The sequence below is a fragment of the Argopecten irradians genome, chromosome 9 (assembly GCF_041381155.1).
Source record: "Argopecten irradians isolate NY chromosome 9, Ai_NY, whole genome shotgun sequence".
In the NCBI taxonomy this organism is placed as follows: Eukaryota; Metazoa; Mollusca; class Bivalvia; order Pectinida; family Pectinidae; genus Argopecten; species Argopecten irradians.
Window position 1 is genome coordinate 5,512,895 of NC_091142.1, and position 15,817 is coordinate 5,528,711.

At 35.9% G+C, this 15,817-nt stretch overlaps 1 protein-coding gene across 1 annotated transcript; it reads left to right on the top strand.

The window, feature by feature from the left end:
- Positions 1 to 2,569: 2,569 nt before the first annotated feature.
- LOC138331191 (discoidin, CUB and LCCL domain-containing protein 2-like) lies at positions 2,570 to 15,796 on the top strand. Its single transcript, XM_069278668.1, has 5 exons — positions 2,570 to 2,955; positions 6,431 to 6,644; positions 10,771 to 10,913; positions 13,887 to 13,925; positions 14,953 to 15,796. The coding sequence occupies exons 1-5, from the start codon at positions 2,895 to 2,897 to the stop codon at positions 15,294 to 15,296; spliced, it is 801 nt and encodes a 266-aa protein (XP_069134769.1). The 5' UTR covers positions 2,570 to 2,894; the 3' UTR covers positions 15,297 to 15,796.
- The last annotated feature ends 21 nt before the right edge of the window (positions 15,797 to 15,817 follow it).

Genomic DNA, 15,817 nt, shown 5'->3' on the forward strand with positions numbered 1-15,817 from the left:
TCAGCTTCAGCTGTGTGCTGCCTCTGAGTCTTTACCTTTTTACACTCCTCCTGTGCTTGGTTCGCAGTCCTTTTATATATTTGCACGTCTTACCACAATGGCATTTCACTTCCCATCCTTTCTCTCCTGTCAATGTCGTTTGGACAAGTCTGGTCGTTTCCGTTGTATCAGTTCTGTTGGGTCTTTCATCCTCATCCTCCCTCCCACTCGAAGACCACGAGGATGTTTCTCTGTATTCATTGTTGTAGCTTGCTTGAGGTGTCATTAAATGCTTCAAACTTCTACAAAAGGTACAAAAATACAATAACCATGGACTTCATAGTATCCATTTTCTTGAGGGGTAGACGATATTTTGAATATCACAGGATCCTGACACGAATTTCTAGCCAACAGTGATATACATATGTAATTGTATTGGCCGTTGCTTGGGAATTCGTGCGAAATCCCTGTGGACAATATTATTCTTTTATTCTTTATTAACGGCTGGCAATGTCTCTAAATAAAAATTACATTCGTAAAATGTATTTACTATTTTTCCAGGATACCTTTGACTAGTTTTCATCGAAAAATAATCTATATTCGAACAGTCATCATTGGAATATTATTGATTTTTTTTCCAATTTTCACGGAAGTATTTTCGACATGATATGATAAGTACCGTGAACTTTTCACACGGAACAAATCGATCATGATTCATGAAACTTCCGTGTGAATAGTTAGGGTTAGGATGTGATGGTTTTAACTTATATTTGGTGATTTTTTTCCTGCTATAAAACATTAGTTAGGCCCATTCCAAAGTTTATGAATCTCACTAAACGAAATGACAATACATTTTGCATAACATAAAACATGGAGCGGTGTTTTTTGTTTGTTTGTTTGTTTGTATGTTGTTGTTTTTTTGTTGGTTTTTTTTTATTTATTTTTTTTTTTTTGTAGTTTATTGTGCCGTTTATTTGACATTATAAATCTTTTGATGACGAGTCTATGTTTCGGACTATAAATGACATTGTACACGTTCTTGGCTTTATTAGATCCGTTATTGTTTCACTAATGTACACGTTTGTGTTTCGCTATCTTTTGCTTTTTAATAATCCTCGATACTTCAGGGGTTCCGATCACTTACGATCTCTACACCCCTTGACTATCTCATAATAAAACTGGAGGCAACCGAAGAGAACAGGTAATTTAGTCCTTTGATGTACATAAAAAGAGCCGTATAACGGTACACTGTGGTTGATTGTGTGGCTTTGAAGTTGGGCGTCCCTCTCTCTGAAGTCTTCAAAGAAATTCCACTGTCCATCAAATTGTGTCATAATTTATAAGAAAATCTAGAAAAAAATGTTCAAACGTCTATGGCACAAGAGACTGAATTTTAAGATAACAAATTATGGTAAATGTGAAAACTTCAAAAGTGGTTAAAATTATGTTCGAAATTGCCGACAGGCTTTGTATAAAATAGATATTCCGTTAAAAGTGCAAATGATGATGTTCCACAAGGATCAGTTTTAAGTCCACTATTTTTATTACATGTATGTAAATAAATAACATATCTGATATGACAATCTTAAAAGTCTTTCAAAACTATTTGGAGAGGATACTTCATAAGTTCGATTTTACTCATTAGTTGACGCGTTTGTCTCATTTTCAATGCGATAACTTCCCCATTTCGCTCATAACATGACACAGCTAATTAACTGAGACACGATACTGCTAATACCAGCTTCAATATTCCAGGGGTTTCTATAACACAGCAGCAAAACGGAAGGCATTTCAGGAGAAAAAAATATTTTGATGCTCATCAAAGGGCTAAACAATCTGTGTATTTTCTTGTCTTCAGTTTTGCTTTGTATAATCCAGCGCACAAGGACATGTGATCCAAGGCATCCTTACTACCCAAGGAGTTACTATCACTGTCGTTATGTCCACAGAACGACATATCGACTGTGATAATAACCTTTGGTGTATCGAGGATGCATTGCTACTTAATTCAAGCACCGTTTGTCATTTTACGCGTAGTTTTAATATGAACGCGTCAGGTTCTCGATTTATTCTCTATACAAGGTCTCACTTATAAATCTAGACTATATAAAGTTTCTGAAATGTTCGACGCGTTACAGCTGCAAAATTTTATTTCACGTCAATGGTAGGAAAATAACCCTACTACAAAATCAAGCGCAAAATATCGGTTGTCATACATATGCATAAGGGCCTGAAACATATAACCCATTGTTTGTAAAATTGGGTATATATAATAATACAACTACAGTCCGTACACACCGGAATTACAGCTGTTCACATATAAATACGAGTTGTCTGCCAACATTCCTTCCTCATCACAATTTCCGGACAGCTTCGAATTAACTGGGGCGAGATTGTCGCCCCAAGTGAAACAAACCATTTGACCCAATATATATATGTGGTACGTCGCCACATGATTGTTCGCATGTTTCCTGCACAAAACACGCTGCCTTTAAAAGGGGGGTTTGTCTTTGCACATGCGCGTTGACATTTTGATTACAACTTCAATTATCCATCATTACTCTACTAAAGCATAGCTGTATTAATGTCGACAAACATGTTATAAATACATTTACTATTGAACTCCTAGTATGTCGACCACGTGTATTATTTCTTAACAGATTTCAATAGAATGATAAATTCCTGTATTTCTTCAGAAATTTATCTGAGAGTGTGAGTAATATACGTTCATAATCAACTTGTATGTTGACTGATCATTCGTCGCGGAATACACAGACTTGTCGAACGGAAGTAAATATCATTCACATCGACGTTTAAAGTTGGTTGTAACTAGCTACAATTACAGTTTATGACAGGGATGGTACGTTACTGTCCTCCCAAACTTCATGTAGCACGTCAAAACAAACATCTCTGACATGGCGGCGACGCAATTGGTGATGGTATTGTTTCTAGTCCTAATATTCAGCACCGTAGGAGGTAAGTTATGACATTAGATGTGCATGCATCAAAATATGTATTATTTCGTCAAATTTCAACTTGGTAATATTGCTCGTCAGGGATGGAATCTGGTGTCGATTCCTCGAAAGAAACTTATTCAAGACGAAAAGGACATGGAGTCATAACTTTGTACACGAGTTTCAAAATATTATAGAGAAAAGCATAAATTTTGAGTTAAGTTTGCAATATCGGAGCCTGGTCAGTATCTTGATGAAGATTGCTTCGCTATTTAGGTCACTTATACTCGGACCCCCTGGACGATTTTATAGAGAGGTTTTATATATAATGTTGTTGAGTATAATGGTTTGATTTTGTTTACCGTTTATTTACGATTATGTTTCACAAAGGGTTGATTAATCAGGTCACAGGGACTTAGCACGGATTTCCAACCAACAGTTAAATAAATATTTGCATATCGTATCGATATTTATTGACAGTTGATTGGAAATTCGTTCCAAGTCCCTGTGATTCAGGTAATAAATTGAGTTGTTAGGTTTTGGTGTGTGGTATAGGAAAGCTGATCTTGAAGTACTCGTAGAAAAATCACCGACCAGTGACCAACACAGGTTAAAGACGCGATATTCATATTTTATTTTCATTTTTTCATTACAAAATATTTTATTGACACCAACAAAAATATTACATTTATTCATACAAGAAGGTATATACCATAGTAACAATATTGGATTGGACAACAGGCTAAGTCTATACTAGTCATTTTCATACCAGATTTAATCAAATTTTAAAATCATGCATTAACACTTTGGCATATACTTATTGAAATGGTATCTACAAAACAAAAATATCCAATGAAATATTGAATAGTTGAACAATCTCCGCATATTTTTAAACGAATGCAGGGCATATACACACTATATGAAGAATAAGTTGTAAACGTATGATTTGAGTCTAAAGGTCAATATATTCGTATTTTACGATGAGCTAAACACTCACAAAGATCAAAAGGACATCTAATACATTTGACATTACAATATTACACTGAAGTATGTTCTAGGGCGAGACTCTCACAGTATTCAGTACACTCTCCGGCAGCCTATATTATTAAAACCGTGTTTATCATCGCTACACTTTTAAAACTAAAATTTTATTTGTTTTGTCCCTGCTACATGTCTGATAATCTTTGACATTTAGTTACAACAAATAAAGAAGGGTTTTAGATGACTACTAAGTTAATGTTCACCATTTTCTTTGAAATATCTCAGTTTGGTCCAAGCTGTAGATTGGATATTTCTTTTTTTTAACAATTTCTGATTATCAGAGGTGTTATTGCAGAAAATATCGTGCAGCTATTAGCACTCCTCCCTGCCCTGTTGGTGAATAATATAAGATTAAGTATCTTATATGAATGTTTTCACCCCTTTCTCTTGATTTGGTTGAATATTTGCCATGTATAATTATTACATCTTTTCAGAAAATTCGTAATAGCTTCATTCATAATAAAATCGCACATACATAGAAACAATAGCTGCTCCGGCCTCTTTAGTACTGTAGCAGTGAGTCTAGAGGTAATGAAAAATCTGGCACATCAACCTAATAGGGGGATAGGGAGATTGACCTTTCTGTACTCATTATTCCGGGAGTGGTTTCAAACTAAAGGGAGGGTGGGGGTGATCTATTACTTTACTGAGAAATTATCACGGTCTTGTGATCTTATCCTATGCAGTAATCATAGGTGTTTGGCTCTATAGACATTTTACTCTATGTACATGTGCAATACAGTATTATATATATATACAGATGTATATAGAAAAAGTCTAGAGTCTAACGCCTGTGCAGTACTCTTCAACCACAAATACTGTGTTCCACGACTTGATATGTACGTTTCATTTCTGGTTTTTTTTCTGGATTGTATCAATTAATCAAGTACATGTAAATGTATAATCTTGAAATTGTGCATTAATCAAGAAAACTGAGCGCAAATAACTAATAAAGATATGTGAATAGATGTCACGCTTTTTCATAACATAATCCAAAACGCAAATGTTTTACTTTATAATCGGTTGTTTTTGCGGGTAAAAAATACGATTTTAATAATAAAAGAAGAAATTAATTTTCAATGAATATTTTGTTTTTGCAATCAGACTATAACAATCCACATGTATATTAGTAAGTATAGTAACGTTTTTGTAATCCATTTCATATTTTCGCGACTAAGCTAATGTGTCGCAAAATCGCGAAAATATTTTCTCCGCAAAAATATCTATATTTTCATAGATATCTGTTACATGTATATTAGCAAAATGCATATATATGTAGATAAACTCACAGAACAAGGTCAAATACATGTACATGTATATTGTAAATATAAATCTAATTTGCTGATTCATTCAAGAAAATCTACCGGAGCTACAACTGTATATATGTATCCGTCAGTTTTATGACATGATTTCCGACAGAAGGATGTATTCATGTATAAACGCACATTCTTCCAACTTTATTGAATGGTATAACGGAATGAATAACGGAAAGCAATGTAGATGAAATGTAAATAAAATCATTAAACTTATTGACATCAATTACATAAAAGAAGACAGCTATTTAAATATATATATATACATATATATATATTGTTTAAAAACTTGATATAGATTATTGTATTGTTATCATCGTATATATACATATGCATACACTTTACATTGTCTCCGTTGATTACGTTTATCACACACCTGCAGGCGACACACATACATAATGACGTTCATGATTCAATGAATGGCGATGTCACCAAAAATTAAATGATAATCGGATTAACCCAAATAAAGATGTCAGATATTCTTTACATGATCACCATAATTAATTGTAACTATTGTATCAATGGTTTACAAGTTTACACCACCTTCTGATTTGTATGAGGATATAACAGAATTAATTTATCAAAACAATTTCTGAAAACGTCAAAGACTGATCCATATTCTTGTAATTGCATAGTGCATCTAGTGCATCAGTACTCACGCAATAGTATATAACACAGGCGTTTGGCTCTTTAGACATTTCTCTCTTCCTATATATACTTACATGTATATATATATAATACTGACACTTTATTATATATATATAGAGAGAGAAAAATGTCTATAGAGCCGAACGCCTGTGTGGTTATAATTTCGATGCTGAAATAAACTTATTTAATTTATCTATCTGTACTTGATTTGAATCGAAAACGGTCAATGACAGTGATAGTAACCCATGAAGTATCAATACTTTCCTTTAATTTACATGTACGATGTATCTACACAAAAAAAATCATAAATGCTTCACAGCAAAGCTTACCCCAGCATAGAGTTCATCAACACCGATAACAGTAGTGTCAAGGTCAAATAGTTCGGAAAATCAGGGGTAAGGTCAAAGGTCATTTGGTAATTTGGTTGAGGTCATAAAGGTCATATTTGGGTCAAATAACAGGACAAATTGTTAATAAATCTTTATTATATCACAGGTCAAGAAATTGGAAATGGAAATAATTCAGAGCTCACCCATCACGTGACGTCACAGAACTTTCCCGAGCATTACCCGGCAAACACAAACCAACAATGGAACTTCAGCATGGACCACGGACAATGGACGGTCATTTTCCGGACTGTGGACATCGAACAGTCTCGTGGATGTAAGAAAGACTACCTGTACATCTACGACGGAGTAGATTCAAAATAGTAAGTCGCTTAAAAAACGTCACTCTAGCTAGTTACTGCAAACGGTACTGATTTCGGGAGTTTTCATCTTCCTAAAAATGGTAGCCGGTTCGGGTCATCCCAAAATATCGCATTGTCGACAGAGCGCAATAGCGACAATTAAATACAGCGACAACGAGAGATCGCGATTACGACAACACATTGTCGCTCTGTCTGCCTCTGTCGCATTGTCGCTATGTCGTCGTAACATTGTCGTAATCTCGTTCTGTCGACCTGAGATCGGCAAAGCAAGATTGCGAGATGGCCTTATTCGCTAATACAATTCCTTTCGAAACTTAAATAATTTCCAACAGCAAATATTAATAAAGAATGGCTATAATTTATTTGTTTCCATTCCCAAGTATTAAAGGAATGTTACCATATTACGTTTTGAGTAAGAAAGTAAGTTTTTGACTACAAGGTAGAAACGCTCAAATATCAGTGCACAAGTACATAATAAAGGCTTGAACCCGACAATAGTTTTGGTTTATCGATGTATAGTTTCATTACAAGTCCATTCTGTACTTGTAATGTCAATCTCGCTATAAACAAACTTAAATTATCATTAAATGGAACAATGATTTATTCAATTATATTTTCGATTTCCTGGAATGAATAATCAATCGATATGTGATGAAAGTGATCTCAACTTCCCTGTTTTGAGTTATTAATTCCTCTTTTACTCATCCGAAAGTTTTATTCATCAGATCTACCAGACTACTACGCAGTTTAATTGTGGAAGTATAACATGAAACTATATATCGTTTAAATGCGGCGTACTCAAGTTCTGGGGCATTGATTGGTACTCAGATATCACTGGTGTTGTATTCAGATTTTTATTTTTTGGTGAAACTGTAACTATTAACGAAAAAAAGCAAATTTTGTGAATGATATCAGAAAACCAATCAATACTTTAGAATGGATCTGTGGTATTTTCATAAAGGGTCATACTATGTGACCAACTGTATACAATGTATATACTTCATTAATTATGATCGGTCAAAGTTACTTCCCTTTGTTTCACACAGTCAGCTGACTTTAAATTAAAGGAGGTTAACTCTGACAGACCAGAATGATTACTGACGAAGGGAAAAGAAGGGAAATAACCCTTATAGAAAAAAACCAACAGACTGGCAAACTTGAAATGTCTGGGAAATTATTGTAATGACGGTAAAATTCAAAAGAAAAAGGAATTTACAGGGAATATCAAGACTTAAACAAAATAGATAATTATTCAATATTCCTTTTGTGAACTTCATTGCCTAAACGTTGAGTTCTTCAGGGTGGCGTCCTATGATCATCGTTTTTCTTGTGATTTACTAGAACGAATAATAATACCCTGCCTCCACTCCGTTCCCGTCAGAAATCTTCCGTCCGTCGTTCAAAGCCACATCATCGTAGCTAGTAATTAACGTGCACATCGTTTAATACTTTTGACCTTTGTCAAATAAACTACTCATAGAAATTAAGAACCTTTGATTCGGTAGATTCGGCTCCGGTAGTATTTAAAATAATGACCTCGGCCCATGTCCTCGGTTATTATTCAATTTTACCAGGGTGATATTACATCATATGAACCTTAACACAATTTAATGTACTATTGGGTAAGAGTTGAACTTTAACAATTAAATATGCTCCATCGCCGACAGAGCATAAACGATACTCATTATTTGAATAACAATTATTTAATCGTGTATATATATATGTCTAATTAACACAATATATATGATATATACATTGTATATATATATATTTATATAAAATTTTGCTTTTGGTGCATGCTCAATCAGTACTTCATTCCATTTAAGACATAGTGCCACGGAATTTTTTTCGGTGCACAATTATTTAAAGATGCTCCACCGCCGACAGAGCATAAATGATACTCATTACTTGAACAATAATTGGTGTTTGATCTTGTATATGTATGTCTAATTAACACAAAAATAATATAAAATAATTCATTTTGCCTTTGGTGCATGCGCAATCAGTACTTCATTCCATATAGGATATAGTATCAGGGAATTTTTTCGGAATGAAAATAATTAGTTTTCATGTTTTAAACTTTAGTAAAATTAGAAGCTCAAAATTTTTAATGGTGGTTAAAACACAATTCAATACCACAGCACTCACAACACATTGTTTACAGGGAAGGTTGACCTTTTATTACCCTGGCTGTTAACAGGAAGTTATAATAACCCAAATCATTCACGGTTTGATCATCCTCCGGGAGACTGGCGGTGCCGATATCCAGTTTCCTATCATTGTGCAGAAAAACTACACTTGTAGACATATAATGACATTGCTTGTGGTGATTCATTTAATGCTCTGAAGCTGTTGTGTATTGGACACAATAAATTTAATGCACATATAATGCATTGTCTGCTCTGATGGGACGTATTTACGGGTCAAAGTCATCATGGAATTTGTCACTGTCGTGTGAAACGTACTATCACAGCTCAGTTGAGGCAGATAGTGCGACGTACAATGTACACCTGGAACCGAGGATTAATTGAGGTTAATCACAGAGACCTGGCATGAATGTGCAACCAGTGCCAGGTCCCTGTGACCAACAGTATATGCATTGTATATATAAGTATATCATATATGTATATACTGTTGGTTGGAAATCCGTGCCAGGTTCCTGCCAGGCTAATAACAGTTTACCGACAATTTTCAAATCAAAATAAAATAATGTCATGTGATCCTTATGACCTCCATTCTTTTACTTATTTTTTTTTACTTTTAGCTAGAGATATAATCACATGTTTTGTATGCACGCAAATGAATTAGGAAAATTGCACTTAAGAAGTGAACAACAGGACCTCGGCTGTAGATGTAAAACTATATATATCTTAGTCTAAATCGTTGAACATTTGTATGCGGAACCGTATTACATCATTTAGAATACAGGTATATAGGCCAGTGAAACTACTAATCTTTCTAGCTTTCATATAAATAATTCAAAAAGGCACACGCGTATTAAGGAGAAATTTACATATTTCTCCTTAATTCTGGATTCCCATGCTAGCTGTCATCAAAATAAAGAAGGACCATTTCAGATCTTCTTCATCCATTGGAGAACACTAGACACCTAACTACTTCTATCATCTCATTTCCATGCAGGTACATAGTTTGTTAGAATTGTAACTGATGTCCCCGTTGAATGTGTAAAAGGCGACTTAACTTGATACTTTATATTTTCTTTTCTATCTAACTGACTTTCTTCTTCCTAACGTCTCCCTTGACACCGCCTCACTTTTGGGTTTAAGTTAAGCGTTTGCCTCTTTGAGCTCTGGCTTTTGTCCCCTTGCTGAGTCACACTATAGAATGGGAGAGAGTTTGTTTGTTTGATTGATTATTTTAACGTCCTATTAACAGCCAGGGTCATGTAAGGACGGCCTCCCATGTATGCAGTGTGTAGCGTGTGTGAAGTGCGAGGTGCAGGTTTTAGGAGACTGTGGTTTGTTCCTGTTGTGTCTTCTTGTATAGTGTAACTGTTGCCCTTTTTATAGTGCTATATCACTGCAGCATGCCACCGAAGACACCAAGCAACACACTCCACCCGGTCACATTATACTGACAACGGGCGAACCAGTCGTCCCACTCCTTGTATGCTGAACGCTAAGCAGGAGCAGAAACTACCACTTTTATAGACTTTGGTGTGTCTCGGCCAGGGGACAGAACCCAGAACCTTTCTCACAGGGGCGAACGGTCAACTTAAGGCCAAAAGTGAGGCGGTGCCAAGGGAGGCATTAGGAAAGATAAAGTCAGTTAGGAAGAAGAGAAAAGATAAGATCCTAAATTTAGTCGCCTTTTACGATCATGCAATAGGGGCATCAGGTACAATTCTAACGCCGTACCTCCAGGACATGTGGGGAAGAGTTCCATTATTACAAGTATTGACATAACACGAATATACCGCAGCCTCCCAAAAACAAATATACATCCACACACTTAAGGCATTGCACACAGCACTAGGGAGGCCGTCCTGTGCAAATATTTTGTATTTTTTGTTGATGCAAGAGACTGAGAATATGTTGAATAGATAACAAACCACACTATTGTCACTCATTGATAGAAATCACACAATTACTTTTTGATATTACAGCCCGGAGAAAAAATTATGTGATAAGCTTGAGAACATGGCCGACTTCCGAACCACACGCTCTTCTATTCGGATCGTCTTTCATTCGGACAGTAATGGTCAAGCCCAAGGATTCGACATATTGGTTGTTCACATCCCAAATGAAGGTAAAATATCTTAAATAAGTGAGTCGTCAAGTATGTGAATCTCATATTTCATGTTCTAATTAAGCAATCTGATTAAAATGTCGATCCTTGTTATCACTTCGTTTGATAAGAGGATCTGACAACATCCCATAACAGGCGCGGATCCAAGGGGGGCGGACCCGGCTTACGCCCCCCCCCCCCCCTAAAATAGGAGAGAGAAAAAAAGAAAAGGGAAAAAGAAGGGAAAAAGAAAGAGGTGAAGGAAGGAAAAGAGGAAGAAAAAAAAAATAGAGGGAGAAAGGAAAAGGGGAAAAATAAGGAATTAGATAAAGAGTGAGAATTAGACAGAAAGCTCCATTTCCTACCTTTACCGTTTGATGTTATCATTTTAAAATCTAAATGTATTCGACTTTGTGGTACATACATGCATGAACATACTTGTATCCAGGCGCAATGGAATAACTATATATTTTTTTCCGTGTAAGTTAAGGTTTTATCTCCGTCGCTTAAAAGGTACAATGTAAATCCCTTCAAGTATTTACTTTTTCCTAAAAAAACGATAAAATCCCAATATATTAGATAATTTATTGTCATTAATATTCAATATTGACAGGTTATATCTCGATATCCTTAGCAAATAAAAGAAAAGGGGGAGGGGGTGGGTGGAAGGAATTGTAGCTGGCCATGAGTCTTCGCTGGTTGACTATATGCCATGCCCTTCGTTCTTCAGGTTGTAAATGATATATTACACATTTTTGAATCAGCATTAAAGTCCTGTATTAAATCCGACTATCAATTCACAAATGTGTGCGTACTTTCAAAACGCCAGTTACAAGATCACTACTGACGTCGAATGCTTCTAGAAGCTTTTTATTTGTCCTCAGAAAATGTGTGTAAAGAAAAAGTGGAAAATCAAACCAAATGGCCAGATGCCTTCCTTTTCTGTTTCAACAAAAACATATCTTAACGATAATGTTATAAGATGGGACAAACGATGTTAAAAAATTAATGCACATGACAAAAGGCTCCCTATTAGAAAACAGGATGATAGTAATAATTCCAGGCAGCGTCTGGCCATAGACAGACCACTAGCCTTCTTTTCTTTCATTGTCCAATACACGAATTATGAAGATTGTGTATGTTAGTGAAAATAAATTATCTAATCTGACAGATAATGTATAAAAGTAAAAGCTTATATCGTTAAAAAAGTTCACCTACATTTTTATTAGTCCTATAAAAACCTTCAATAGGCGACCCCTAGCTGCAATATTGGAGCTCAAAAGTATTTTAGACTGAAAATGGTGTCTTCTTTAGAGCTACAATTGTTCCCTATTACTGCTAATGGAGCAAAGTGATGATTATGCAAACCATTATAAAACGTCTGTTTGCATTATATCGTACTTATTTGATAAAGCTTACCTACTAGGCAATAAAACCGAACCACATAAAATATCAAATTCTCATCGAGGCATTATTTTTTTACATTATACATATGAAGGTCTTTCAGAAGGGAATTTATACGGCAAGTTCACAAAATGTGATTTTGACGTCTTGTGAGCGGTACGGTAGATAGTAAGCATGGTATTTATGTTTGTTTTGGACAAAAATAAAATGTAAATGCATTTATATGCGTAAAATAATCGGAAACCTTCAAAAAAGTATGAAAAACTGTGCCCGAGTGATTTTCGGAGGCAGTGCTCCACTACGATATAGGGACCTAATACGTATTCGGCCTACTATGCCTTTAGGCCGGGTACGAATTGGTCCCTATGTATTCGTACCCGGCCTAAACGCATAGTAGGCCGGGTACGTATATTCGTTCTAGGCGGCCCCCAGACCCCCATCCTTTTCTTTGCTTCGTGCCTCTATAAATATTCAGATTTTAGGCAGTGCAATTCTGTAACTTTATATTCAAAATATGATATTAGACGTCAAAAATAATAAACGAACATTTTTACATGGCTTCAATTATTTTTTGGAAAAAAAGTGTACATGAAGTCCTCAGAAAGCAGGATTTATTAGCATTTATTCGAGGGCTTCTGGGGGGGGGGGCCTAGGCGGCCCCCAGACCCCCACCCTTCTTCGCTTTATGTCCATATAAATATTAAGATTTTGATATTGCAATTCTGTAAGTAAAAAAAATTAAATCAAAACTTCAAATAAAAAATATGACACTTGACACGAAAACCATAAATAAACATCCTTAAATGGCTTCAATTATTTTCTGGAAAATGTGTTCATGAAATCCTCAGAATGCAGGATTTTGCACCATTTATTCTAGAGCTTCTGGGGGCCTAGGCGGCCCCCAGACCCCTCGCCTGATTTGCTTGGTCACACGCCCCCTCTAACCTCAAAACCTGAATCCGCCCCATAAGGGGGTCACGTTCTGGTGACCTTTGGAAATAGCCAGAATCTTGACTGGGGACGAAACTGTTAAAAAACGCTGTCAGAATTATTTTCGTGTACGTAGTCATCTCGCCCAAAGAGCACAACAAAGCTAAATGTATAAGTAAGCCGGGACGAAATGCCGTTTTAAAACAAGTGACGTAGCAAGGCGTAGAAATATAAAGGTCATCCGAACATGACCCCTTATGGGATGTTGTCAGATCCTCTTTTGAACAGAGTGGGTATAAGGATCTATATTTTAATCATATTGCTAATTAAGTATCTTTATATGATCTTTATATAACTCATTCACCAATATCTACATCGTCGGAGACCACGGGTGATCACACTACACTACGTAGCTTCAATGATAAGTGTAGCGTAGTGTGTAGTGCGATCACCCGTGGGTCTCCGACGATGCATTACCAACAGTATGACCCAGGTCCTATGACCAAATGGACGGCTTGGGCGAACAAAATCATAGGCTTTAAACATGATGATTTGTTTAACATAATAGTAAAAAGACCATTATATAGTTTGCTTTAAATATACTGATACAAGTTGTGTACAATATATATTAATTTCTTTCACCAATCTTTACATTATTAGATTACTACAAAGAATTGTTGCTGAAAAGACATTCCGAAGGTAAACAAAATACAACAACAACATAGCATGCTTATTCCATGTAATGCACCAATATACAGTCATTGGCTGGGGTTGGGGACAACAGATACTTTCTTTGACCCGAAGATAAACTGTTGCCCGAGACTCCATATAAATAGTTTCTATATATTAAACTCTATTGACATAAATACCAATAAATGATCTGTTTCGTCGAGCGGTCCAAAGAACTGTTAAAATCGACTGTTAAAATGTGCTGTTGGACCGGAGTGACGTCACAATGTGGTATAACAAAACAGTTATCGACTGGGTTTTCGTGCATCAGATGATTTGTTGGACCCTCACACAAATTGTTTCCCTCTGCCTTCGGCCTTGGGTAACAGGTAGTCTTCGGGTCCAGGAAATCATCTTTTGCCCTCAACCCCAGTCAATAACTGTATTATGTATGTAACAGCTAAGAGCGAATGTTTGATTTATTAGATTTTAACGCTCTATTAACAGACAGTGCCATTTAAGGACGCCCATACGTGCAATTGTGTTGTGATATTGTTTTGGGAGGTTGCGGATTTCGTGTTGTGTCTCCTTGTCATAGAGGAACTCTTTACCTTTTTATAGTGCTATCTCACTGAAGCATGCCGCCGAAGACACCGAACTCAACAAACACATACCATCCAGTCACATTGTACTGACAATTCAAGGACAGTGATTAAACTGAAGCTTATGGCTAAACTTACCGATAAGTATTATGTCCCTGACCAATAGGTGACTTCATGCATGACAGAAATTAATGTTTAACTCAACGAGTGTTTGTCTTTATGGTATGTGGAGTTCAAATTGCTAAGTGTTATAAAACCTCTTTTTGAGGTTGCGCCATTATCTTAAAGTGCAATATGCGATTAGGTGATTTTAATTAGATTGTTTTGACATTGACTTAAAGGTCAGAAGTCAAAGATGTATTTTAAAATCTCGAAAGGTGTAAGGCAAGGATGTGTCATTGGTCATTCCCTGTTTTACTAGTTTTTTTATTTATTATATTTTTATTCATTTCCAGCTGCCAAGGTGACAGTCATTCAAGTAGATTCAACAAGTTCGTCTGCCTTGTTTATACCCCTGACGGTTGCCTTGGTAATCCTATTTATAGTTCTCGTGAGCTTGGCCGCATATCTCTGCATCGGACTTAGACGAAAGAAAAACAACGTTAATGACACAATTCTGGCCATCCAACCCCATCGAACTTCAGTCGGATCAAGCATTGTTACTTCCGGTCGAAGATACACGCGCCAATTGAGTGTGGACAGTGACAATCTGTCCCATCTCCTTCCTAATAACAGACCGGATGTTCATTCGCCGACGCATGCGCAGCCTGGTTCTCCAGGGTACAACAGCTACATCTGAACTTTGAACTATCATTGATATACGATTTGACTTGGCCAGTGTCACAATGTCCACTTTAAATGTCTCATTGTTTCCGAATAGGCAGTTAATGCGCATGTTCTAGATCTGAAAGCCAACAGATCTGTGAATAAGACATGTGTAACCAAGGTGACATCTGAGTGAAATTAATTAAATTATGACACGAACTCTGACATGCAGAGATTTGCAAAATAATTACATTTGCTCTTAGATATTTCCATTCTGGAGAACAGTCAATGTGAAAAATGAACTATTAGTTTAAAGATGCTCCATCGCTGACAGAGCATAAATGATATTCATCATTTGAACTGGTGTTCAATCGTGTATATATATGTCTAATTAGCAAAGAAAATAATATAAAATAATTCATTTTGCCTTTGGTGCATGCGCAATCAGTACTTCATTCCATATAGGATATAGTGCCACGGATTTTTTTCGGGATGCAATTAATTATTTTTCATACTTTTAACTTGAATTAAAATTAGAATTAAAATTAGAAGCTC